Source organism: Delphinus delphis, chromosome 17, assembly GCF_949987515.2.
Source record: "Delphinus delphis chromosome 17, mDelDel1.2, whole genome shotgun sequence".
Taxonomy (NCBI): Eukaryota; Metazoa; Chordata; class Mammalia; order Artiodactyla; family Delphinidae; genus Delphinus; species Delphinus delphis.
Window position 1 is genome coordinate 15,372,109 of NC_082699.1, and position 27,217 is coordinate 15,399,325.

Here is a 27,217-nt window from a genome sequence, read left to right on the forward strand (position 1 = left end):
TTATACATATATATATATATATATATATTTTTTTTTTTTTTTAAATTTTAATTAAAAAAATTTTTTGGCCATGCCACCCGGCATGTGGGATCTTAGTTCCCAGACTAAAGGATCGAACCCACACCCCGTTCAGTGGAAGCGCAGACTCTTAACCACTGGACCGCCAGGGAAATCCCTATATTCCTTTTCATATACTCTCCATTATGGTTTATTGCAGGATATTGAATATAGTTCCCTATGCTATACAGTAGACTTGCCTTTTGCCTTTCCTTTCATCCTAGTGTGTTGGTCTGTATACCCAGGACTTCTAAAACACACACTCAGTCCAACCCCCTTGACTCTCTTCAGGCCCTAGGTTACTAGTCTTTAATTCTTCCAACACTTGCTAATGTCTACTCTGCAACTCCCAAACCTGTGAAGTTTTAAAGCAGATGATGCTTCTTAACTGAATTACCTATCACACCTAGGGTGATCTTTGGGAAAAAAACATCTGAGCATTACCTTGAATTTCCTCCAGGGTTACTTTTAAGGCCACTCTTTAAAAAATGCAAACAGGTGGTCAGTATCAATCCATTCTTATAGGTGTCCACGTGTAGACAGGCAGCAGAACCAGTTTTCTTTGAAGACATTTGGCAACACCTTGGAGATATAGGGTGTCAACGGCTATTGCCGTCTGTGCAACAAAACATCTCTCCCATTTCCTCATCTATACAAGCTTTGCTCCAGGATTAGTTCTGAATTTAAGGACTGTGTACAATTAATTTTAGAAGAATGTAGTTATTACATTTGTTCCAGAATAGTCCACCTGGACTACTCACAGCCATATCCCCCCTTTTATGGAGGGAAGGACAACCCCAGAAGGGCAAAGCAACTAGTTCAGGTCACTCAGTAAGACAGCTGTCCTGGCTCATGGTCCTACCGTGATGCTTCCCATCAGTCTTCAAAGTTTGACCAGAGGCCGGGTGACAGCAGCAGCCTCTGCAGGATCTGGGGGGCCCGTAGAGACTTTCCTTGGAGGAGGGGATCTAGGGCTTACTATTTACAATTACACTTGTGTATATATGTGTTTTGTAAAGTTTTAACTACATACCATGGGCTTCCCCCCACCCCCCAAACCCACAGCATATGTTGTAGGACACATAGCATATGCTGTATGTAATTTCATAGAAAGAAGGTTCCTCAAATGAGTGTGGAGACACTGCATGCTGTGTCCCCGCTGTTGTCATTCTAGGTGTCCTGCCGTAAAAAAGACACCTTTAAGTTTGTTTAACTCAATAGTCCCTGAATTTGGTTATAAACCACTTTTTCTCACAGTTGCCCTCATTAATAATATATGAAACTAATCATCTTTTTTGGTAGAACACACTTTTTAGGAAAGAAAGGCTGTTCTAAATGTTTATCAGAAGTACACTCTTTCAACGTGTACATTTTAATGAGATTAGACACTAAAAATAGCATAAAATTTGCTAACAACAAAGAAAACATCCAAGATACGGCTTGTGAAAGTAAAAATTTTTATTCTGATTGATTTCTCAATGTATAGTTCAATATAATGCCAGTTTTTAATGGCAGAGATTTGGTTCCACTGAAACTCCATGATGCTACAGAGAGCTACTACTTTTTCCAGGAAGTAGGTAAACAGCTGGAAACAGAAAGTATGACTTTCTAGCAGCATGGCAACTGATTAAACTGCAGACCTATCAGGTCTGCAACTTTTATACTAAAAATGGCGCAAACATTAGCTGGTGACAAAAGTGAGAAGTGGGGAGCGAAATGTGAACATTGCAAGGAGTGATATATGCCCTGTAAAGACGACAAAAACCCAAATAGAGCTATAAAGATTTTAAAGGATAATTATAGAAAAGGGAACCAAATATTTTACTCAAATGTTTTTTAGAGCCTTTCTATAGAGATACAAATATATATATATATATTTATCCAAAAATATGTTTTATACAGATAAATGTTTCTCAGATAAGGATGGGACCAAAGCTACAGTTATAACATAAAGCATTGTCTTTTGTAAGACTATTTATCCACCTGAATTTTCAATTTGAGGCTAGTGCATTAAATGTTTTCCAAATATTGACATCTTTTTATATATATAAATCAAGTAGGCATGATTTTTTAAAAGAGTTTTCAGGTTAAACAGTATTTTTCTAAGCTGCTGTGCGTATCAAACTTATGACAAGCCCCATTAAGAATTATTATTAATAAACATATCAAAAAGGGCTATGTTAAAATTTTCTTTATAGTAAATATTTAATTTTCTGATTTCCAGTTTACAAGTGTTGAAAATGCACAAGAAAGATTTTACTTCACAAGTACTTTTATGTTAATATATTTTGATTCAATATATATGGCAATAAATCTTCATACGCCATAACCAAAAGTATGTTTTTTTCTCCCTTAAAAAAATGGGGATGTAAATAACATTAACAACCACTAAAAAATAAAGCACACAAGTATTTTGGTGAATTTACAAATCTTTTTTCCCAAGTGTAAAGGCTACAAAAATTCCTAAAAATTAGAGAACACTGAAAGCATATTAAAGTTTGACATCCAACTTTATATTATTTCCATTTTGCCCTGAAAGATAACTTAAAAAATATGGCCTTGCTGGAACAGGCCATCTTGCTAATATAAAAAACTGGTGAGAGCAAGAAATTGTATCACTGATATGTAGAACTTTTGTAAATAGTTCTCTCTTCAAATCATTAGAAAAATGCTGAAAGATAAAAAACAAAATAAAATAAAATATGGTGGTGGTCCCTAAACTATTTTGAAGGCAAGTAGCTTAGTCTAAGCTGAAGTATTTTTTTCACTCATAGTAATCATCCTCCCCTCAAATGCCCTTTAAAAAATGCATGAAACAATAGTAGCAAGAATCAAAGAGCACAAACTGTATTTTCAAGAACAGAAAAAAATCTCTAGTGCTGAAAGATAGAGTAAAAAGCAGATTTCTTTGGGGACATTAATCAATTAGATTATAATTCATTATGAAGATTTCTCTTTTCTATTACGGGGAGAGTCTGCTCCATTTGAAGTTACTGTTCCATTTACACCATTTTCTGAAAAGAGAAAAAAAATCAGGATTACTTTCTAAGTAAGTGCAAATAATATTATCTTTTACACATAAAGGTACCCTCAGAAAAGAAAATTTAAAACCTAATATATACTCTTATGCCCTTAGGTGAAACTCACTTACTAGTGCTTAATCTTTACTAGTATTTAACCAACCATAAAACCTAATAACATGTTAAACACAATGAACTGAAAGCAGCAAATTAAAAGTAATTACATATGTCAACGACATCTCAATTAAAAAAATAGTTAAAAAAGGAAAGTAACTACTATTGAAGGTAGGAAAAAAAGAGAAGACAGAAACTCTAAAAACAATTAGAAGAACTATAAAATAGTCTGCAGAACAATACTTTTGGTAGAAAAAAAGGAACATTTTCACACTGGACAGCAGACAAGGGAAGTTCTTGGGGATATGTTTCTTTCCAACATATTAAAAAATTAGTGTTTTGGATGATAACTCTTATGTTTAAGAGTGTTATAATCGCCTTCTTCAAGCCATGATGGAATAACTGATGCCAGACCAACCCTCCCTCCAAAAATATCCACAAAAGGCGAACACGAAAATGGCTATTTGAAGGCACTGGGAAAAAACCAAGTCAGCTAAGTGTATTTCTCCCCCAAGGTATTTGCCAACTACTAAACGTGCACGCACCAAGCAAGACTCAGAAAAATCCAGCAGAAAGTAACTCCTAACAAAGAATAAAGCTACAGAGAGAATTGGGAAGTCTCACAATGACAGGGAGACGAAAATATGAATTTGGGGCCCACCAGAGAAGAAAGCCCTTAGAAATAGTTGATGTCCTAGGAATGAGGACAAACTGGAAATAGATCAGCTTCAGTGACACAGAATGATCCAGAGCTTCTACTAATTCATCCAGAGCCTCTGCATGCTTTTACACAAAACATTCAGTGTTCAACCTGACCTTAGGGGCACTGGCTTCTGCCTGGCTTTGCTGGAGCCCAGTCGGCCTCCCTGTGGCCTCAGTAACCGCCTTATGTGCCAACAACACAGGCTTACATCGTGTGAAAGCCCCAAGTGGCCTTCTATATTGTTAGCACAGTATTTAGTGTATAAAGGCAGAATTCTTACAATAATTTTTTTTTTAAGTATGAGGATACATGCAGTGCTGGCTTTTTAAATTTTAAAAAATTGGTATAATGTTGCTTATTTAAAAATAATGTTTGGATGCACTGGCAAATTATTTTTGTTTGCAGAGTGTTTTGTTTACAAATTGTCAGTCTTGTTTGTTTTACTTTTAGTGTGATACTTTTAGTGTGACTTTTTAAATGTCTCGGAAATTAAAGTTTTACAAAAAGTGATTTCATAAAAAAAAAAATATCAGGTGTACCAGAAAACAAGACAAAATGACTGAAAACTAAGAGAAAAAAAAATATCAGAAATAGATCCTCAGGTGATCCAGATCTGGAGTTGTCACACAGGGAATAAATGAAAAGATAGATAATTTCATCCAAGGACTCAAAAATCTTTAATCCCAGGACAGGATAATACAGTAACTAAAAATATAAATTTAATAAAAGTTTAATAGCAGTTAGGCCCAACAGAAGAGATGAGTGAACTAGAAAAAAATGCTCAGATTGAAACTCAGAAAAAAAAGGATGGAAAATGCAGAAAGCACGAAAAGATATAAAAGGACAGGGTAAAAGGGTTTAACACGTGTACTGGAATCCCCGAAGGACAGAAGTAAGAGAAAGGGGCAGAAGCAATATCTGAAGAAATAATGGTGAAGAATTTTCCAAAAATGGCAAAAGAAACCAAGCCGAGATTCAGGAAGCTCTACACAACACCGAGCAGGATAAATGCAAAGAAAACCAAACCCAGGCACATCACAGTATAACTGTCAAAAAAACAAAGATAATTTTGTCAGACTGCATGAAAAAATTAAAATCCAATTACATGCTGCTTACAAGAGACACAACTTATATTTAAGGACAAAGAAAGGTTTAAAGTAGAAAAACACAGGAAAAGATAGAGCATGCTAACACTTTACCACAAGATAGACGGTGAACTGGAGTAAATTCAGACAAGCTAGAGATGAAGATGGACATGTGACAATAAAAAAGGACAAATCCCACAGGGATTTATATAACAACCCTGAATTTTGATATACCTATAACATATCTTCACAATATTTAAAGCAAAAACTTACAAGCTACAAGAAGAAATGGGTCAATACCTTTTGCAGTAACTGACTGAACAAGCAGAACTCCTTCCACCAAGTCAGTAAAGATACAAACCTGGACATCACAAATGGACCTGACACCTAACTACGGAACAGAATACCCAACAAACACACAATACACATCCTTCTGAAGTCCAGATGGAACATTCATCAATATTGAACACAGGATGAGACATAATGAAAGTATCAACAAATTTCAAAGAATTGAAATCATTCGGAGTATGTTCTTTAACCACAGTGGAATTAAGCTAGAAATCAGTAGGAAAAAACCCCCCAAAACCTAGAAAATGCCCAAATACAGTATTTGTAAACTACACAATTTACTTATAAAAAATCCATGGGTCAAAGAAGAAACCACAACTGGAATTATAAAATATTTGAAAGTGAATGATAATGAAAGAGATATATCAAAACCTGTGAAATAAGGGTAAAGCATTGCTGAAAGGGAAGTTTGACCTTAACTGCAAGTAATTCATGAGAAGCGATGAAAAATCAATGATTTTATTTCCACAAGGTAAACCACAAATAACAAAACAGCAAATTAAACCCAAAGAAAGGGAAATAAGAACAGAAATCAATGACACATCTGAGACAATCAGCAAAAGAAGACAAATGTTGGTTCTTGGCTGATGGAAGAAGAAAAGAGAAAGGCATAAACTACTTACACAGGAAATGAAAGATGGGAATCACTGCTGTTCTACAGGCATTAATAAGTGGATATTATGAATAATGTTACATCAATACATTTTGCAAATTTAAATGAAATGGATAAATCCTTGAAAAACACAATTTACCAAAAGAGAAACAATAAGAAATAGAAAATCTGAATAATCCTATTATCTATTAAAGAATGTGAACATGTAGTTAAAAAGAAGAATCTTCCCATAAAGAAGAGTCTAGGTTGGACAGCTTCAGTGGTGAATCCTTCCAAACATTTAAATATTACAAGAAGGACAAAACTGCCCAATACTTTTTATAAAGCCAGCATAACTCGTATCAAAACCTGACAAGGATATTACCCCAGAAAAGGGCTAACTATAGCCCAATCTTTTACATAAACACAGATGCAAAAAATCCTATTTTTACAACATATTGAAAAAACCCATCCAGCAAAAGTGATATATTGTCATCATCAACTTGGGTTTATGCCAGGAATGCAAGACTGGATTTACATTTGAAAATCAATACATTACCAAAAAATACGTATCAATATTCTTTATGAATACAGGTGTAAAGATCCTCAACCAAATACTAGCAAGCCAAACCAAGCAGCATCTATAGAGGATTATATACGTGACCAAGTGAGATTTATCCCAGGACTGCACTGTGGGCTTAACATTAAAAAATCAATTAATGTAATCCATCATATCCACAGAGTAAAGGACACAAATCATTTGATGATCTCAATCGTTGCACAAAAAGCACGTGACAAAATCTAACATCCTTTCATGATAAAAATTACAAACAAAGTAGGAATAGAAGGAAACTTTCTCAACCTGAAACAGTCCATTTAGGAAAAACTCACAGGTAACATCGTACTTAATGGTGAAAGGCTAGATGTTTTCCTGCTAAGATCAGGAGTAATATGAGGATATCCGTTCTAATTCTATTCAAAATTGTTCTGGAGGTTCTCGCCAGGATAATTTGGCAAGAAAATGAAACAAAAGGCATCCAGACTGGAGAGGAAAAAGTAAAACTATCTCTAGTTGTAAATGACATGATCCTGTATACTGAAAATGAAAGGAATCCACAAAAGTGCTAGAATTAAATAGTAAAGTAAAATTTAAAAACCCTAATAAGCACAACAATGTTGTGGGATACAAGATCATTATGCAAAAATCAACTGTGTTTCTATACACTGGCAATGAACAATCCAGAAATGAAATTAAGAAGACAATTCTATTTACAACAGCATTGAAAGGAATAAAATATTTAAGAATAAATTTAATGAAGAAGTGCAAGACTTATACACTGATAACTGTAAAATTTAATTGAAAGAAATTAAAGAAGACCCTAAAAGATGGAAGGACGTCTATGTTCATACTCCCCAAAGCAATCTACAGATTCAAGATAATCCATATCAAAGGCCAGCTGGCTTTTCTGCAGGAATTGACAAGCTGATCCTAAAATTCGTATGGAAATGCAAGGCACCCAGAATAACCAAAACATGAAAAAAATAAAAATGGTAGACTCACATTTCTTGATTTCAAAACTTACTACAAAGCTATAGTAATCAAGACAAGGGCGTAAGAATAGACATAGAGATGAAGAGACTAGAATAGAGAGTCCAGAAATATTAAATTCTTACTTTTATGATCAACTGATTTTCAACAAGAGTATCAAGACAATTCAATAAAGATTAGTCTTTCCAACAAATGGTGCAGGGACAACTGGATATCAACACGCAAAACAATGAGTGTACAATGGTGCACTTTGGAAAACAGTTTAGCAGTTCCCACCAGATGTTAAATATACAGCTATCATATGACCCAGCAATTCCACTTCTAGTTATATATCCCAAACAGCAAAAAACAGGCGTGCAAACAAAAACTTGCACGTGAATGTTAACAGCATCATTCACGGTAGCCAAAAAAGCGGAAACAACCCAACTGTCAGTCAACTTACGGATAAACAAAACATAGTATATACATACGCTAGTATATTATTTGGCCATAAAGAGGAATGAAGTATCGGTACATGCTACGACATGTATGAATCTTAAAAATATGCTATGTGAAAGAAACAGCTGCAAAAGATCACATACTGTGTGACTCCACTGATAGGAAATATCCAGAAAAGGCTAATCTACAGAGACAGAAAACAGGTAAGAGGCTGGCAGGGGAACGGAGGGAATGGAAAATGACTGCTAATGGTGAATATACTTAAGAACCACTGAAACGTGCACTTTAAAGGGTGAACTTATGGTGTGTGAATTATATTCCAATAAAGCAGTTATTAAAAAATATTACTGAGAGAAATTAAAGATAATCTAGACAAGTGGGAGGTATATATCATGTTCATGGGTTGATATACTCAATTCTCCCTCAGCTGATCTACAGATTCAGTGTAATATCAATCTAATACCCCAGTGAAGCTATTTGTGTATGTGAAAACTGACCAAGATGCAGTAAAATTTATATGACATGCAAAGGGTCAAGAGTTGCTGATACAAGCCTGAATAAGGATAGGACTGGAGGACATAAACTACCAGCTATAAAGACTTATAAGGAGCAAACCACAGTTGATATATATTTTAAAATGGAACTCCTTGTGTTACAGTTCCAACTATGAACACTCGAAGTTGAAAAAAAATTACTCCACTGTCAATGCATTTTCAATCAAAAGCCAGAAGGAGAAAAGAGGTGAGATGCAGACTCAAAGATGAAGGATCAAACAATCAGAAGTTATTAAAAAAAAAGGTGTTCCACTTGGGACTAAAGGGCAGATGGGAAGGGGCTGAAAAAAGGTTTTGTTTTTAAAATATGAGTAAGATGCTTGAAAGTACAATCACTCTCGAGGTTAGTTATTCACTAAAACTGCCCATGTCCACGTTTGTCTATAGTGGCTCAAAGTCATCAAGTCTGGAAAACTTGTCAGAGAGAACTCAGCGGACAGCTTTTGAGGAGAATAACTGACCAACAAACTGTAGGATGGGGGAAAATGATTTTGTTTCTAATTTTGCTAATAAGTAGAATAAACTTTCCTTTATAAGATTTTAAGTCTTAACAAGATTATAAATAAAACCCCAAAACATTAAAAAAAAAAAAAAGTTTCCTACTTAAAGGTTTTCATTGCTTACTGAATACAAACCTGTTCCTTTTCTAGAAGACCTGCCTTTAGTCACTGTTGGTTTCTTCTTCACGGTTGGTGCCTGAAAAGTAGAATGTTCTCTCCACCTCCGAAGCTGAAAATTAATGAACTTCCACATCATGAATGCTTGGGTAATGCAAATAGATGCCAGAACAGCAATTCTGAGAATATGAAGGAATAAACAGAGAATCAGAGCGCACCCCAACAATGCCATTGAATAAAGTAGTCCATCCTGCTTTGACAGGATTAACTTAGTGCTAAATTCCCACTAAGTTGACAAGGTTATGTTAATAAATAATTATCCTGCTAATGATTAATCCCAGAAGTTAAATAAATGCTTTAGTACTTCAGTTTGGACATGAAATCGTTAACAGGTATGAAATCAAATCGAATGAATATTTACCCTAACCCCTGTATTTATCCCTTTATTTTTAGATGATTCATGTTGTAAACTGATAACACATACTATATAGTAGTGCAAAGTGAGAAAAATGTTAAATCAACTCTACCTAACAGCCAACACGTTGAAGTTTCCAGTACTGAAATCCAGCTTCTGATTCTCTGCTCTTGCAAGGCCAAAGCCAACAGTGAGTACCGAAAGAATTAAAGTCAGAAGTCTTCCCAACACAAACAGAACTGCCCACAGAGAAAATCTGAGAAAAATGTCACAAGTCAGATTCGCAGAATTGCAAAGATAAGAAAAGATCCTAGTAGAAATCAGATTCCTGTTAAGTAAATGCATATTAAAACAACATTTCTTATTGTTCTACAAAAAGGATTCTGAAATAGAATGTTAGGGAAATGCTTCATATTATATCACATTCTTGAAGATATATAACATATCAGCATTATTTCAGGTTCTAGAAGTCCAGTAAAGAAATGTTCGATATTTTTTGTTCAGCTGATCTTTTTTTGTGTGTGTGTAACAACTATTAATGATTCTCGGAACTACTGGTATATAGAACAATTTTGGAAAATGCTGGATAAAACAAAAGCCGTGTACGCAATTCTCATGAGAGTCCCAGTTTTACTTTTTTTTTTTTTTTTGTTAAAGGCCTCACACTCTTTACAAGTCATATCACTTCAACTCTGTTCCAGTTCAATTTTCCCATCAAAGTATTTTAATATCTTTAAGGCTCTATAATCTATTATTTCAATTTCTTCTGAAAGTTCATTCTTCCTCATTCTTCCTTCTCCAAAAGAAAAACGTGCACTTAAACAAGATAGGAGAAGTTATATCAGAAAAGTAAACCCTCAACCCTCAAAATTACAAGTTCCAATACAGTATCTCTCTAGCTAAGAATGATTCTATTTTAGAGAACAAAATACCAACATCAACAGCTAAACAGGGTCATTTTATTTAAAGCTGCTACTAACAGGTTATAAAAAACAATATAATCGCCAATAGCATGGTCCTTGGCAACATAGGCACTGACTTTAATTACACAAGAAATAGAACGGCTCAACAACTTACCCTTTCTGATACTTTTCATCACTAAAATAAAACAGGCGGGAAATGTGGAAAAGAAACTCCACAAAATAGTGCAGCACCAAAAGAACAAGTCCTAGATGATTCAAGCTGTTAAAAAAACACATTTAAAATGAAAAGATTAATTATGAATTAAGACAGATTAGCATACGATCTGCCCAGTCCATATACACACTCAAGAAAAATCCCAACTCACTTCAAAAGATAAGCTCCAGCAATGTGAAAGAGGTAAAGACCAATGTAGACGAGCTGACGAGGAATATCTTCCTGTAAACAGAAAATTGCACAGTAGATTAAAACATGGGGAAGCAGTTCTGTTCTTCGGAGCAGTGTGGCAGAGTGAAAATGCACTGTCACAGAGGAAGACTTGAAGGCCACTCTGCCCCGCACCCTTCCTGAATGCTCACCCCAATCAGCCGCAGTTCTTTAACCTCTCCTGGCTTCAGCTACTCATCTAAATGTGAGTAACAGCTGGGTTTGCCTGAATCAGATGAACTCCAAATCCCTTTCAGTACTGAGTGGTTCTTTTCATAATAAACATTTATTAAATGACACAATATTAATAACCATAATGTCCTTGTACTATTAAAATTGCTATGTTTATACCAGCAGAGGTGCTTTCGTTTACCTAAGTAGTATTCACATTTTTTAGCTCATGCTTTTAGTCCCTTTCATTTCATTGTCAGTCAAGTCATTAAAATCGAAGGTTAAAATTTATCTTCTCACTTAGGATACCATCTATTTGTATATTCTTTCTCCTCTTAATAACCTGTAAGCCAGGTATCCAGATTTTACTTTTGCTTCTCTTTTTTTCTTCCATAGTCCCTAGTGACCTGGTTATCTTAGAAACAGTGGTTTTCAAAGACATAAGTCAAGTGAATCATGAAATCGATGTAGGGGGTCACCCTAACATGTTCTGAAATGTGAAATAGAATAAAAAATGCTAGAGTGTATAGCTCATTGCATTGTTTCATGAAAATTTTAATCCAGATTTTACACACACACACACACACACACACACACACACACACACACAGAATTATGATATAAACTCTAGTTTTTCATCTTGGGTTGCAGTAAAAAATGTTTGCAAAATATGAACAGTGATAGGCCCAATAAACACTTGTTAATTTATGAAATGCCTCTACCTCTCATTTCTGCTCTCTTTTTTTGGCAGTTTACCACATATATTGATATATATATGTCTCTATTAGCCTGTCAAATATATATTACAAGGCTCTATTAGCCTGGTTAGTACTATTCATGTACTGCAGCTCTAATTAAAATGACTAAAATGGTGGTTGATGTTGGCAGACTGAGCTGCATTCATCTGAAACCTCACTAGACTCATCTCTGGCATATAATAGAGTTGAGCACAGGTCTCTGTTGGTCTTCTCTTTGCCACCTACATTTCAAGTAGGGAGTTACTTGACCAAATCTTCTGAGAAAGAGTAGAGTTTACAAGTATAGTTTTGAAATTAAAAACTCTTTTCTAGTAAGAATGCTACAAAGATCAAGTGTTAGAAAGGTAGAACATACAACAGTTGACTAGAACTATACAGAGTCCTACACTTTGGGTCTCTCAGGGAAAACTCCCAAGACATAATACCAAGTTTACAGTGGAGTTTCCAACTGGAGAGAGAAGTATCTCTGAAAGTAGGCTGTCTGAAGATTCTCTCCACATAATTTTCAAACTTCCAATGAACTAATTCTCCTTACCAAAGGAGAGGGGGAGAAAGGTGTGGAGACAACATGGTGAAGTTCAACCACAAGAAAGCCTCTTCGTTCTCTTATAGTCATTTCAGACCAGCTCAGCTGTAGGGTTATAACTGCAATTTGATATGCTATGTGGTGTGTATATCACTGGCACTGCACAAAATGATTTTAGATAGTATACAAGAAAACAAACTTTCATTATAATTTTAAATAAAACATTGTAAGTTGCAGCAAGGTGGCATATAAGTGACTACGTATGGGAAATACCGCCATATTCCTTCCTTCAGATGTGTTAAACAATGCTCCAAATTTCTGAGGGGAAAACAACACTAGGGGGACCCCCAATACTTACAATAAAAGCTTTTTTGTTTTTTAATTGCTGATTGAACACGGAACTCATTTTACTACATAACAGCTTGTGTAAATCGATGTAAAAAACTAATTTGCTGGAATAACTGCTGGAAAAACCAGAGCAGTGTAACTGCTTGGGAGGATTAAAAAAAAAATTTTTTTTAAGAAGAAACACAAATAAGTTTTAAAAATACGTCATTTAGCAGAGAACATAAGATGCCTATCTTTTCTCCTCTCTGACAAAAAACACTATTATGAATTACAAACACACTACATTTCAAAAAGCCATTCCATTTCTTTTATATTTCTTGTCCTTAAATCTCAACCTAATTGAGGCAAGGTTGTGCTTGCCATTAGGTAAAGAAAAATCCAGAGCTTCTTCCCTAAATTCAGGTTCAACTTTGCATTTCAGCCCTGCCTTTCTGATAGCAGACTAGATGAGTCAATAATGGAAAGTAAACTACCATCACAGCTTCCATCTTCACAACCATCAAATGCCTAGCAAGGGCTTTTACAATAGTCTCTTCAACTTTCAAAAGGACGGAGTATTAAGAATCCTTTTTCTAAGTAACAGCAACGTCCGCCTTATACAAACTGACCAGTGTCTCTACAGCAATGTTTGCATACTCAAAGCCTAACCAGAGACAGCGTGTCAAAATAAACGAGTGACAGGGAAGAGCCCACAAGAAGTGGTGGACAACGTGAGCTAAAGGCATTCCCACAGTAACAATACAAAGGTAATGTGCATGATGTAGCGTGACTTTTAAAATGACAAATTTCATCTAGATTTCACTTAGAAAATGGCTGCTTTCAGCAGTCCTGTTCTAGGCCAGACTCCTCTGACGTTCTTCAATCCTCGTGGGGTTACAGCCCCTCTGGGGCTTACATGTCTATGGCCAACAAAAAAGACCTTGCCCAGCAGCAGGGTCTCTGGGGCCTACACGTTTCCCTGGGGCTCAGGGAGAACAGAGAAGGCTGGGTGAAATGTTGGCACGTATCAGTTCACTGGCCACGTTACATTTCAATTAGGGGGTCAGTAAGTCATCCACAGGCAGTTCATCACTGTTCTAGAATCTAGAGTCTAGATGAATATAAACATGGCTGAGAAAAGGCGATTTTGGTTTTTCAAGACATTTTCACACATCATCCTATGATTTTGTTACCAGGAGCCAGAAATGAGGTTTTGTTTATTTGTTTGTTTAAAGATTAGCAAACTTTTTTTATACTTGAATGAAAAAGATATATAATGAAACTGAATTATTAGAAAAGCATTGCCAAGTTCGTATCTATCTTTAATGCTAACATTCAAGTAGTTTATATAAGGATGATGTCATAGAGTGATGACTTAAAATTCTGATAGCTTCATTTTTCATGGAAAATCTAATAAACATAGTACACTTAAATCAAAACAAATTCTAAAATTATAAATAACTTCAGGTGACATTTTCAGCTGTTATTCCAACATGTTTTTATTAAAAAGGTCAGCCATATACTTTAGTAAACTTCTGTTTTTTAAAGAAAATGCTTTTCTTAACTATACTGTACTGAAAAATTAAATTTAAACTGAGTATCACATATATGCCCAAATATAGGCAAAGGTTTGCCCCTAAACAACAGATGGAGCTGTCTCATGTGTAAATTTTTTCAAAGCTCTCATACTACAGGGATCTGTATCAATTACTTTATTCTGAACAACAAATAAATGTTTGGGTAAGATACACAGCCTGAGAAACCTCAATCAATGTCACTTCTAAATGCTTAGAGAGGTCTAGTGGAGGAATAAGTAAGACAGAGGTAATGATGTACTCTGGAAAAACGGACTTAGATGAGTCAAAGAGCAGCTCGAGTGATGAAGGACGGATGTTAACCACAAAGTTGAAGGGTGGACATAACCCTCATGAAGTAGGAGAAAGCATTTTTCTAATTTATTATACTTTATATGATATACAATTATATGTATGGATAATTAAACCAAATAAACTGATATTAGAAATAAAACATTTGGCTATTTCATCCACACTTCCCTGAAACTTCATATATTCAAGTTGGCTAAAAAATTACATTTTGAATCCTCTTATGGGCAAAAAGAGAGGACTATTTGTATTGAAACATACATATTACATGTGGTTATAATATCCTTCTTAAAAGAAACTGAGTTATTTGTGCCTAACACACATCTTGAACTGCTACTGTGTTCCTTTCTTCATTTCTCTGTAGGATCGGTTCAAAACAATCACTGTACTAGTTTTTTCCAGTAAAGAGTTCTTCCAAAACCAATTTTTATAGAGTAAATTTTAAGAAACTGTTTAACACATATGCAGCTGTTACTTTCAAATTATGTTAATTACTTGCAACAGTTACTTTCGACTGTCATATGTAGGTGTTAAAAATAGTTTCAGTTAAATTCTAAGTTATGCAAATTATTCTGTAAAAATTAAGATTGCATTTCTGGAGAAATGCCATCTGGCAGGAATTGATAAGAAAAGAGCTTTGAGAATGAAAATGAACAATTACTTTGAAATGTCCCTCTCTACTTACATGGTCAACGAACAAGATATAGACATATGAATTAATAATGAAACCCAGAAGTATTATGTCCACAGGTATAAAAAGTACACGAAGAAAGCTTTAAATATTGGAACCATGGTACTAAGACATCAAGGAACTATGATAGTCTCAGCAGTGCTTTGCAGAACCTTCTGTAATGATGGACATGTTCTCTATCTCTGATCCAAGATGGCAGACCGTGAAGCCACGTGTGGTGAATGGGCACTTGTAATTGGGCTAGTGTGACCAAGAAAGTGAATTTTGTTTTTGCTTAGTTAATTTAAATGTGGCTTGTGGGTACTAATTTGGACAGTGCAGCTATGGGACATGTATGGTTCACAGTACGTGCTTACTGAATATGGAAGCGTTATTGGAAACTGTGAGCCTAAGAATTTTACCTTAAGACAGTTCTAAGTCAAAGGTTTTATGCACCTTCATCCTAATCCTTACGATCAACTAGAAGAACATTGTACTTTACACGGCCTAATTTAGAAACACGGTGGTGTTTTCTAATTGTGGCAGACAACAGCATCAATGATGACAGACACACAGGACACGAAAAGTCACAGACACAACACAATAATAAATCAAGTGCCTATACTCATGAATTAACTATTCAGAGTATGTATAGAAATAAGTGTTTGTGGCTTTTGAGAAGGCAGAGGAAAGATGGTTGCTGGATGGATTGGTTGCTCTGCTATTTTGGAAAGCTTCTCAAAGTAAGGGGATTTTAACAACAGTGTTTTAAACATGGAAAAACGTGAAATACATACAACAGACAGACAGTATAACGAATTCCCAGGTACCTATCGCCCAACTTTCTGGTTGTTAACTCATGATCAGACTTCTTTTATCCACAGCCCGACCCACGTATCAGTTCATATATAGGAATATTTAAACAATCTCTCCCCCCAAAAAAGAGAACAAAAGTGCTTGATTAATTTATCAGAGGGAAACGGTATTCCAGAAAAAAGAACTGGTGTGTTGGGATTATAAAATTAGAGAATGTCAGTGTGAATGAGGCATAAGGAGAGAGTGGAAGAAAAAGGGACCAGGGGAGGGGGCACAGACAGGAGAAACCCTTAGAGCACAGGTGAGCAGCTTTATTTTAGTTTAAAGCAACAGGGAGCTAGTAGAGTTTTTAGAGGAGAGAGAGTTAAATAAAGGAAATAAAGTTTACTTTGTGACATCACAGAAGCCTGACTTCAGAAGTACTGAGGGTAAAACTACACAGGAGGCTACTGTAGTGCTCCAGTGGTTTACTCATTGTTCAAACAAAACAAACAAACATCTTTCCCACCTATTTCACCAGGAAAAAATTCAAGGTGAATATTTAACTATGGTTTACTTTTCTCAATTTCTCAAAAATTCCCAAAGAATTTTTCTTTGGGACTTACACACAGTACAATTTAGTTGTACAATAATCTAATTAATCCTTTTGGTCTCGCTTGTGAAACTGCTAAGAATATCAGTAACACAAAACTAACATTACATTGCAAAATTTGTTTAAATTATTTTAAATTACCACTAACATAATTTTAAAATGAGAAACTAACATGTCAAATGTAAAATCCCCCTCTAAGTTAAAATGACTGAAGGTTTCTTCAATAAATACTTAAGGATACTTAGTCTCTGTGGAAAGGAGAGAGGTGAGAGAATAGTGGGGGGAGAGTTGAGGTGAGAGGGAGGTTAGAGACATGAGGAAATAATTTTAAAAAGACTTCCAAAAAAGGCAAAAAAAGGCAAAAGACAATTTTTAAAATTATAAAACCCCTGCTTACTTTTTTGGTTTTCTGGAAGTAGAGTTCAGGAAAAGCATGAAACCAGTATGCCAACTGTGATATGTAGAAAAACTTCATTTGAAATCTGTACCAACACAAGAAAGTAAAAAATACTTTTAAAGCATACCATTTTTAAAGAATAAAGTACAAACAAACACTGGAAATCAGGATGTACTAAGTAGCTACCTTTGTGTTATCACTTCAGGTCCCCTCACGATACTCCACGTACCGTACTCTCCAACAGCCACTTCCCCCGGCCCCCCGGCCCCCCAGCATCAGTCAGCTCCTCTGGATTAAACAGCAGAAGCAGAGACATGATCTGCAGAACACTGTGAACATGCAAGCGAGCTGCGAGGAAACAGAGGCCCTTGTCTATTAGTTACTTAATGCTGAAGAGTATGCCTGTCAGCTACTGAAGACATACGGACCATGACTCTAAGGGAATCAAATCACAGATCGGTAAGGTTTCGTCAAAAGGGAAGTGGGAAGGGCAAACAAGATGGATAGAAAAGTGAAGGTGCATAGATTAACCAGCACCTGAAACCAGGATAATCCCAATTTCAAACAATCCCTGGATTTTTTCTTAGGGAAATACGGTAACTCTACCAGGTTGAGACACTGAGAGCCCCCAATAAATGGAGGCAAACCAGGATTCCAGAGGAGAATAAGGCACTGACGGACTCCCCAGGAGACATATCAGATTCAGTCTAGAGTCCAGTCTCCTCCTCACATCACACCCCTCCAGATCTTCTGCTTTCTCTCTGCTCTCCCTCCCCTCTCCTCCAGAGGTCTAAAGCAGAAAACACAAAGCCAATCTGAATAATTCCAGGGGGGTGGGGAGGGGGGGAAGATACAGTCCCACATAAATATGATGTTTATATCTCCAGCTTACAAAAGTGCATTGAATTAACAATTTTTAAAAGTCAGAGTGGCTCAGCAGAGTATGGTAACATTGCAGGGTCATGTTATTCCCTTCATACTTTTTCACCAGTCCTCATATCACAACACATTTATTGACTACTTTCTACCTGATAAGCACCTACAGCCTGGCACAGCAAAGGATATAAAAAGAGACAGTTCTTCTTGCTGTCAAGGTACATATAGCCTTGGTGGGCATGGGCACAATTCAAGACTTACATAAATGAGACAATTACAGGACAGTCAAGACAATGTATAGATAAACATAAAATATTGCACACCAAAATGACAAATTCAGGAAAGCAGAAGCCAATATAGGCTAAAGGAGCAAGGAAAATATGGAATAGATGTTCTAGAGCTGGGCTTGAAGAATGAATAACTTAGCTGGCTGACTTTGCAACCCCTGAGCTTCTTACAGCACTGTACAGAAACCCTGGGGGCCATAAAAATAAAAAAGAAACAGTCCGTACCCTCAAGCTTATAGTGTAAGAGAGTAAGAAATGGAAGGAGTGAAAAGAGACTGGAGCAAAGAAAAGGAGCAAAAGAATGTAGAAGGTAGAGCAGTGACGAGAAGGGTTAGGAAAAAGAAAGGGAAGACAGAGGACTAAATTAGGATTACTGTTAAAAATCAGTTTACTCAAGGTAACAAACATGCTGAAAAGATTATATACATGAAAAAAAGCACACAGGAATTTTTTGTCCTTATGGCAGTGAGACTGCCAAAGACATACCTATTGTACGAATTTCCCTAAGGTCCTAAAGAGAATAACAAGAACAAATCCTGCTTAAAAGTGACATGACGATGGTCCTTAACTAAGAAAAACCTGCTGAAAATGACTTACGTCATCAGGTTATGGGGATAAGCTCTCCACAAGATAGTTGGGTCTGAGATATAGTTTTCCTAAGAGAGAAGATACAAAAATTAGCTTAATGAGCATGGAAACGTCTTAGAAAATAAGACAGTATTTTCATTCCTTGCACATTTACATCTCTCCACCTCAAGTTCCATTGAAGTCCAACCTTTTAGATGTTTTAGTTATTTTCCATTCAGTCGAACTGCTTACTTTAGTGAAATGAAAATCAATATGAGTGACTTGAAGTCAAATAAGACATAATTCCTGGCTTTCGAAATTCCTTCAATCCAGTAGAGTAAAAAAGACACGTATGCAAACAAACATAACACAACCAAAAAACAGTGATGGCGCATAACAGAGTTACAACAGCCACTGGAGGGATGAATGTTGTCCTGGGTAACCAAGCAAAGGGCTCAGAAAGAGGTGGCACCTGACAGGAGACAGAAGATCAAGGTGTTGCCAAGTTTTACAGGGTTATGTCCACATAATTACCACGTCTTTTTCTTAGATAACCAGATCTATTTAGTGAGAATTACTGCATATGTATATTAAAAAAAATCCTGAAGCAACTTATCCTTAATATTTTCCCACGGAAGTTTAACACCTTCACGTTTTTTAAAAAATGTGTAAGATAGAACTTTTGTACATCAACAATAAAAATTTTTTTTAATGTATAAGAAAGATTTTAAGCTGAACTTTAATGTATCTGTAAAGTATCATTAAAGCAGCAGTTTACAAAGGAACAAGCACTGGACTGAAAGGCTGAGTTTTAGTCTATCTCCAACCATAAATGTCATACCCTGGAAAATTCACTTTACCTATTTATTCATCTCTAACATAGCAATTAAAAAAAATACTGTGTCCTGACAAACTCAAAAATATGTAAACTCTGGGGTTCATATAAACTTAAAGGACTGATATTACTAATATTAGATACTCTCTTCCCCCTCATTAGTTAGAATGGTACACTTAAAGGTTTAGATAGCCTTAATAAAAAGTTAATCAATATTTTAATTTGCTCAGAAAATACCTGGACTGTTTTTAAAGAACGAAATGACTGGAAACACTACAACTCATGTAACCCAGTGAAAGTATCACTGATAACTTACCCTTTTTGCTAATACAGAGATACCTGCAAATGACTACAAGATATGAAGACAACACTCAGATCGACTAAAAATGAGTAAGGCTTTCTGAAACATTAAACATAGTTGGCAATTTTTGCTGTATAAAAACTAACTAAAAGAGAAGCTTACTGATGAAACTTGATTTATACTAGTTCAAGAGCAGAACTCCTAATCTTAGATAAGAACAACAAGAGACAAGGAATTTTTCTAAGGTTCAGGGTTTGCTTATGAGCATTAAAAATAGGACATCAATTTCTGTTCTGGGTATATAATTAAATACTTTTGAGAGAGAAGAATTTCAGCACAGTACATACTTACAGATATGAGAATGAATGTGCCCCAAACACAAGAAAATAGGTAGAATGCACTCAGCTGACCAGATTCATTAAACTTGCTGTGTTTCGTTTTGGAAAAGTGCATTCGCCTGTTAATTTTCTAAAGATAAAAACAATCGTTAATAATTAAGATTATAAAATATATTTAATATGACTATCACAGTATGGAGAGCTAGTATTTTACAAAGTATAGATTTCTAAAATTGCATACTTACATCCAACACATATTCTTGAATTACGGCATGAATAATTATCGCCACTAGCATGTAGAAGAAAACTGTAGCCAAATCTTTGATACCATAGTAATAAAGGAACGCTGATTCAGTAGCTTGTTCTTCTGAAGGTCAAAAAGGACAGGACACACATACACAAAAATATACATAAGATTATAAAAACAGCACTTAAGTACAACATAGTTATGGAAACAAACAAGAGAAGACTAACCTAATAAATAAGTTTACAGAAACATCATGGTAATTTGCTTTTGGACACCTTCAGTCTTAGGAACAATGAAAACTGAGGAGACTATCTAGAAGTCTAAAGCTTCAGAAATTATTTACAAAGACTTGACACATGTTAGTTACAGCCATTAAAGACCAGAGAACAGGGAAGGGGAGGCCACATTAAGATCCTTGGGGACTGTAAAATTGGTATTACCCCAGGGATAGGGGTTAGATTATACTTAGGTTGTATTAAAGTTATACTTAGCACATTTGCCTGTCTTTTCAAAGAACTTTTGAAACTTTCTGCTTTCTAGCTCTACTTTCAAACTAGACACCACATTTATGATTCTGCTGGAAAAGCTGACTTAACTTTGATTTGATTTAGTTTTGAATTCTAAGCAGGAGAGAGAGGCAACTGCTACAATTGTTTTCAATCTTTAAAATTGCTAAGATTTTTTCAGAACAAGACTTAATCAAATACTTGTGAATTGATAAAAGAGCTTTGTTTTTTTCTGGCATACTCAAATTTCAAAACAACTTTGTGGTTCTGAGTACTGTGATATCTAAGTTACTACATCAAATATTTACAAAATGATATAACTGAACAAAAACCCAACTCCATGTTGTATAATTGATCTTACATTCTAAATAGAGAGACTCCTGGCTCGCGGCAAGTTTACCACCTGAGTATGGTAATATTTTGTTAACTGAATACCCCACTCCTCACCCATGCTCGTTAATTTTTTTCTTTTTTGCGGTACGCGGGCCTCTCACTGTTGTGGCCTCTCCCGCTGCGGAGCACAGGCTCCGGACGCGCAGGCTCAGCGGCCATGGCTCACGGGCCCAGCCGCTCCGCGGCACGTGGGATCTTCCCGGACCGGGGCACGAACTCGTGTCCCTTGAATCGGCAGGCGGACTCTCAACCACTGTGCCACCAGGGAAGCCCCATGCTAGTTAATTATATTACTGTATTCAACTACAATCAACTTCCAATAACAACTTGATTTTCACATAGCATCATTCAGAAAAACTTTTCGAAATAAAACCTGAAAGTGTAGTTTGGATGTTATTACCAGATACTTATTGACATTCTCTCTAATCAAATAACTGATGGGACGGTAGAGCACAACCAAAAAGTGAAAAATAAAATGGGCTTAAGAGGGTTGTTATTACGGGTCCAAAATAGAACCCATACAAGTCAGAAAAACAGAACCTGAACATTGGGCCTTTAGAAACCTTGACTGAACAAAGACACTTCAGACAAATGTAAAATATCTATTCTTAGGATTTTCTTATGAAAAGATCAGAGGGAAGAGAAGGCAAAAAAAAAAAAAGTTCTTCATTGGAATTTTAAGCCCATTTACAAAAATACACAATAAACATTAAACACATAAAAACTGATTTTCATACAATATATATTGCGAAGTCAACCAAAAACATCAGATTTTGCATTACAAAATCATCAAAATAATATTCAGTCTAATCACGAATGAGACCTGTGAAAATAACGAAGAACCTAGTATTCATGGAGATTTCCAAGTCTGTCCCACTGAACTCTTCTACTAACCAGAAAATTCCAAAAGAAAACTACCTACCTGTTGCAGGGAGGGTAACATTGTACTGAAGAGTAACAAAAATTATAGAAGCTTTTGCTGTTATCTAGAAAGAAAAAAAAAGATCAAGTCAATTTGTGACCCTCTCCCAAGTAGCAAATCGGGGGGAAAAACATTCCAAGTTCTGTCCCCACATCTAAGAACCAAGGGCACCCTAGTTCCAGCTGCACCCTGATAGGCACGACTGGGCTTCCCGATCACCAAGGGGTTGATCTTGAAAGAACATAATTCGCCAGTGTAGTCTGAAGTTTAGATGGGATTGTGTAATTCACTCCTAACTTTAAGATTTCAAAAGAGATACTGCAGTTCCAGTAAACAGTGTTTTGACAAATAATGTTTCTCTACTCTAGACCTGTACAATGAACACAAAATTTCCATCAAGAAAAATTTTAAATGTAAATTAATGAAAGAAAAGGAAGCACAGTTACCATGACAAAACGTAGATCAAAGGTAGGATCTGTGGTGTGTGTTAATCTCCCACACACCTGGCATGGTTACATGGTCGATAAATATTTAACTGACCTGACTACTAGTAAAAGCAAAGTGGTCAGAACAGAAAAATGGAACGCTTACTCAATATTTATAGGCACCAGGCACTGTGCTAGACAAGAAAGGATAACAAAGGAATGGTATAATCCTGATGACTAGCAACTCAGTCCAGTCTGGAGGACAGGTAAACAGATTGCTATAATACCACAGAATCAATGCCAATGTGAACTGAGGATAAACAACCAAAGCATTTTTTTTGTTTTTGTTTTCCTCCTGGGGTGAGGAATGAGGCATGCTCTGGAAAGGCTTCGCAGGGGATGTGGTGCAGAAGTCGTCTCCTGTTGGAAAAGAAAAGTTCCCTAGGCTCACGCAGTGGGACCAAGAGGGCAGCACAGGTAGGAGAAACAGAAGCACAAAGGTCAAGGAGCGGTAAACAGGAGGTCAGGCTCGGGCACTCATCAGGAAGGGGTAGAAAGGCCTAGAAAAGTTACCAAGTGCTAGAAAGGACCTAGTTTGCTGAGCTTAGTAGTTTAGATTTTATTTTAGCCCGACCAGACAGTTTTGGGGAGGGGGAAGTTATTCGTGCTTTTCAGAAAGATCGCTGACTGGGGTGCAGTGCTGGCCTCTCAGGCCCCCTCGGGGCCGCGCTCCACCCCGCAGTCAGTATCCCCTCCCGGTCATGTTAACGCCGCTCCCCACACCCATCCTCCCTCCACCCGCGCCCCAAAGGACCTTCACCGATTCCCATTCTCTCCAGGATAAGAACAAACTCTGCGGTCTGACCCCTGCTTCTCCAGCCCCTGTCCGGCCGCTTCTGCCCCATCCCTTGCCTCCTGCACCCCTCCCCCCATAGCTCCATGCACCCGCAGTGTTATCTAAAACACTGCTGGAAAACTTCTCCACTTCAGATCTCAGGTCAACTACACCCTTTCAAGGAAGCCTTCCCCGTCTCGTAGGGCAGGTCATTTCCTTTGTTAGATTACCTCAGAGACCTGTGTTCCTTTCTTACAAAACGTATACTTTTGGCGTGATTGTGTTAATCACTGCTGTCTCACCCATTAGACAGTCAGTAGTCTCCATAAGAGCTGGGAGCACGTCTGTTTCTGCTCATCACTATATGCTTAGAGCCCAGCATGGCGTGTGGCACTTATTAGGCCATTGTTCAATATTACTGAACAAATATTAGATAAAATATAAACTGGAGTAAGGATGCAAGTCAAGTACGAGTTTTGCAAGAGACCCTGTGAAAAATAATAAGGTCTGAACGAAGGCAGTAGTAGTGGGTAGAGGCGGAACTTTTGAGGCAGAATAAGGCTTGGTTAGCAGGACAGAATCAAAGTATGTACTGATGCTGCAACAACTGGGTGAAAAGCAATACTATTAATAAAAACGTGGAATATACAGGAGGAACCGCAGGTCTGAGGCAAAGAAGAAATTGCACTTTATATAAACTTAGATTTCTACGAGATATGCAGGTGGCAAGACCAACAGGTAGGTAAGACCCACGCCTGGAGCTCTGCAGGGAGGCCCGGGCTTAAGGATTGGGAAGTCTCTGTTTACAGACAGTACGTGGTACATAGTCGAGGCTGTGCACGTGTATAAATCCTCTACAGAGAGTGTACGGGATTCGATGAGAAGCAGGACACCAGCAGAACCACGGAGAGGGCAGAGAAAAAGGCTGGCGGCAAAATAAGAGGAAATGATCAGAGAGGAGAGGCAGGGAGAGGAGGAAGAGAGCTAGATGCCCCCAAAGCCAAAGGGGAAACATTTCAAAAAGGGGTGGTTAATAAAGTCAAAGTTTCAATAGAGATGTGTCAGGAAAAGAGCGCAACGGACCGGACGACTTAAGAAGTCATCAGTGGTCGCAGCTTGAGTGACTCCAGTGAAGAAGTGAAAGCAAAAGCCACCTCAAAGTGGAGTGCAGAGCACAAGGGGAACAAAGGGGTTCCCAGCGACAGATGCCAGGTCAAGATTTATGTCGTTTCGTGATGGGAGGCACTGAGCTGGTGCGGGGGCAGTCAGCAAAGGCACCAGGGAACAGGGAGAATTTAACATGTAAGGGCATAATGGATGGAAAGATCTGGTAGGGGTGAAATATAAGGATAGAGCTAAAGGTTGATCTTGAGCAGTTTTCCTCTTAGATCAGGCAGGCAGAAGGTAAAAATGATGAGACAGATAAGTTCAAAACAAGGCAAGAAACTGAAGAAATTCCCTGTGGCGGGGGAAAAGCAATGTCATCTGTTAAGCATAGTTGGGGACTCAAACGATGAGTATTTTTATAGTTCCTTTAGGCAAAGGAGCTGGCCAGGGAAAAGTAAAAAGATCCCCGGGTATTACTTTTGTCTGAGGTCAGAAACCTTTGACTTGTAATATTATCTATCAGCAAGAGTGCATGACTTTCTCTGACAACACTGAGCAATCCACAAATGGGAGGCACGGAAAAGGCAGATGGCAGGCTGGACCCACGGGTGGATATGTGCAGGCCAAGTAGGGAGAAAGACCAAGAGGGAAAGGGAGCTGAGGGCCTGGGGAGAGCGTGGACAGTAGTTAAAGTCTACAGCAAGAAAAGCAAAGCAACAAGGGGCTAGTATACTGGAGAAAAGGAAAGGGGACCAGGCCCCACAAAAGCCTGGACTAGGTGGAGAGCTGGCATACGAGCAGTAGACGTGGGGAGATGAACAACATGCAGGTTGCAGCTGAGTTCTGCTGTTCTGGAATTCAGGATCTGGAAATATGGCAGACTTGTGAGATGAAGTCAGGGTATGGCCACCACAGTGAGTTGTTTCACTGGGTAGATACATAAAGATCACTTGCCTAGAAAAGGCAAGTACGGCTTTTCTGTATTACATTTTGGGTCATTCACACGGATACGTGAGAGCAGAACAATGACATGAATTTCCAGGGTAACACTGCTTTCATGTGATTCTTTTTAATAAAGTTGACTGATTACTAAATTTTATGTTTTAATATCTTTGTTTAGATTTCATATATAAACGCACACACACTCCACATCCCTGTTTCTAATTTAGAATATGAGGTCACCACTACCATAGCTAAAAAAAACTTTTTAAGTTTTTTTTACAAATGACAAGTGAAATTCTTCAAAGATAAATTTAATATCAAATTCCCCAAGCAACAAAAATTACATTATCCTTTACTGCTAGGCTTCCAAAGAAAATTAAAATCCGGTTTCCAGCTAGCTTGGCATGTGACAGTAAGCGGAATAAGAAGAGGAAAAATACAAACTACACACCCTAAAAATGTTTATAGAAAAATGTTTTTAAAAGAAGAAAACTTAAACCAGTAATCATGCTCTTAGCCATTTCTAGGGGTCCTAAGCCTCATACCACGGCCAGCACTGCTTTAGTTAAACTAGTATTACAGTTAACCAATAGTAAGAATTAGTTTGGAATAAAATATGCTACAGAAATATACAACATACTCAAAAGTAAAAATGAGTTTATGACAATTTTGGACGTTTAAAACACTGCTCTCCATTTATAAGAAAAATATGAGGCTTATTCAGATACATCTTAAACAGGTTACCACGACACTAATGAGTTACTTAATTCTGCATTGTATGGAGTATCATGAATATCATAATATTTCTTTAGTGCTCACCAGCTGGGGCTTGGTATCTTTTCTTGTCATACAGAGAGGTTAACTATTTTGTAGTTGTCAGAGGGAAGTGTGACTACTACATTGACTGGGTGTCTCAAAGATAAAGGCAATTTCTGAATATCAAATCCCATTTTCTCACCAGCTTATATAAAATTAAGTTCTTAAAAAAAAAAGAGGAAAGAAAATGTTGGCATTAAGATAAGCCATGCTTAAAAATAAAATAAACCCCCAAGACTGTTCTACATAGTTGAAATTGTAAAGGTCCCCCAAACCTGGCATGGCACAAACGACCTGGACTCCTGAGCCTCTGAAAAGTAAATCCCTCCCAGAAGAAAATATTCCTCGTGGAAACCCCTAACTCCTCTTCTATATCCTCACTTTCAGAAAGCTTCCCAAGTATCTTTACATCTTTCAACTGTTAAATTTTCCTAACTCCAATATTCAGTCATTCATTATAGACCATGATGTGCAGTATGTGGACAGAAACTGTCTGTACTAAAAGCATGATTTCAAAATTCACAGCAATTTTTGATAACACGAACTTCCCTGGAAATTAAACTCTTCCATATCTCCCAAACAAACTATTGCTTTATCAACCTTATTAGTATATATAATCTCTTTAGATGCTAACTGTTAGAACATTTTCTCACATAAAAATGCTGTCTTTGGGCTTTTCTGGTGGCGCAGTGGTTGAGAGTCTGCCTGCCAATGCAGGGGACACAGGTTCGAGCCCTGGTCTGGGAAGATCCCACATGCCGCGGAGCAACTGGGCCCGTGAGCCACAATTACTGAGCCTGCGCGTCTGGAGCCTGTGCTCCACAACAAGAGAGGCCGCGAT

General features: G+C 37.0%; 1 protein-coding gene across 2 annotated transcripts in view; it reads right to left on the reverse strand.

Annotated features, from left to right (window-relative positions):
• Positions 1-1,497: 1,497 nt before the first annotated feature.
• The window catches only part of TRAM1 (translocation associated membrane protein 1), a 29,022-nt gene continuing 3,302 nt past the window's right edge, over positions 1,498-27,217 (reverse strand). Inside the window, exons 2-11 of one of the 2 annotated variants that reach the window (XM_059994748.2) lie at positions 22,252-22,315; positions 20,429-20,550; positions 20,197-20,313; positions 18,740-18,798; positions 16,980-17,064; positions 10,781-10,851; positions 10,570-10,674; positions 9,605-9,748; positions 9,096-9,256; positions 1,498-3,071 (exon numbers count right to left, since the gene is read on the reverse strand). In XM_059994748.2, coding sequence (XP_059850731.1) covers positions 2,998-3,071; positions 9,096-9,256; positions 9,605-9,748; positions 10,570-10,674; positions 10,781-10,851; positions 16,980-17,064; positions 18,740-18,798; positions 20,197-20,313; positions 20,429-20,550; positions 22,252-22,315 — 1,002 coding nt within the window. In that variant the 3' untranslated portion in view covers positions 1,498-2,997. The remainder of the gene's footprint in view (positions 3,072-9,095; positions 9,257-9,604; positions 9,749-10,569; positions 10,675-10,780; positions 10,852-16,979; positions 17,065-18,739; positions 18,799-20,196; positions 20,314-20,428; positions 20,551-22,251; positions 22,316-27,217) is intronic. The other variant, XM_059994749.1, reaches the window with a different exon arrangement.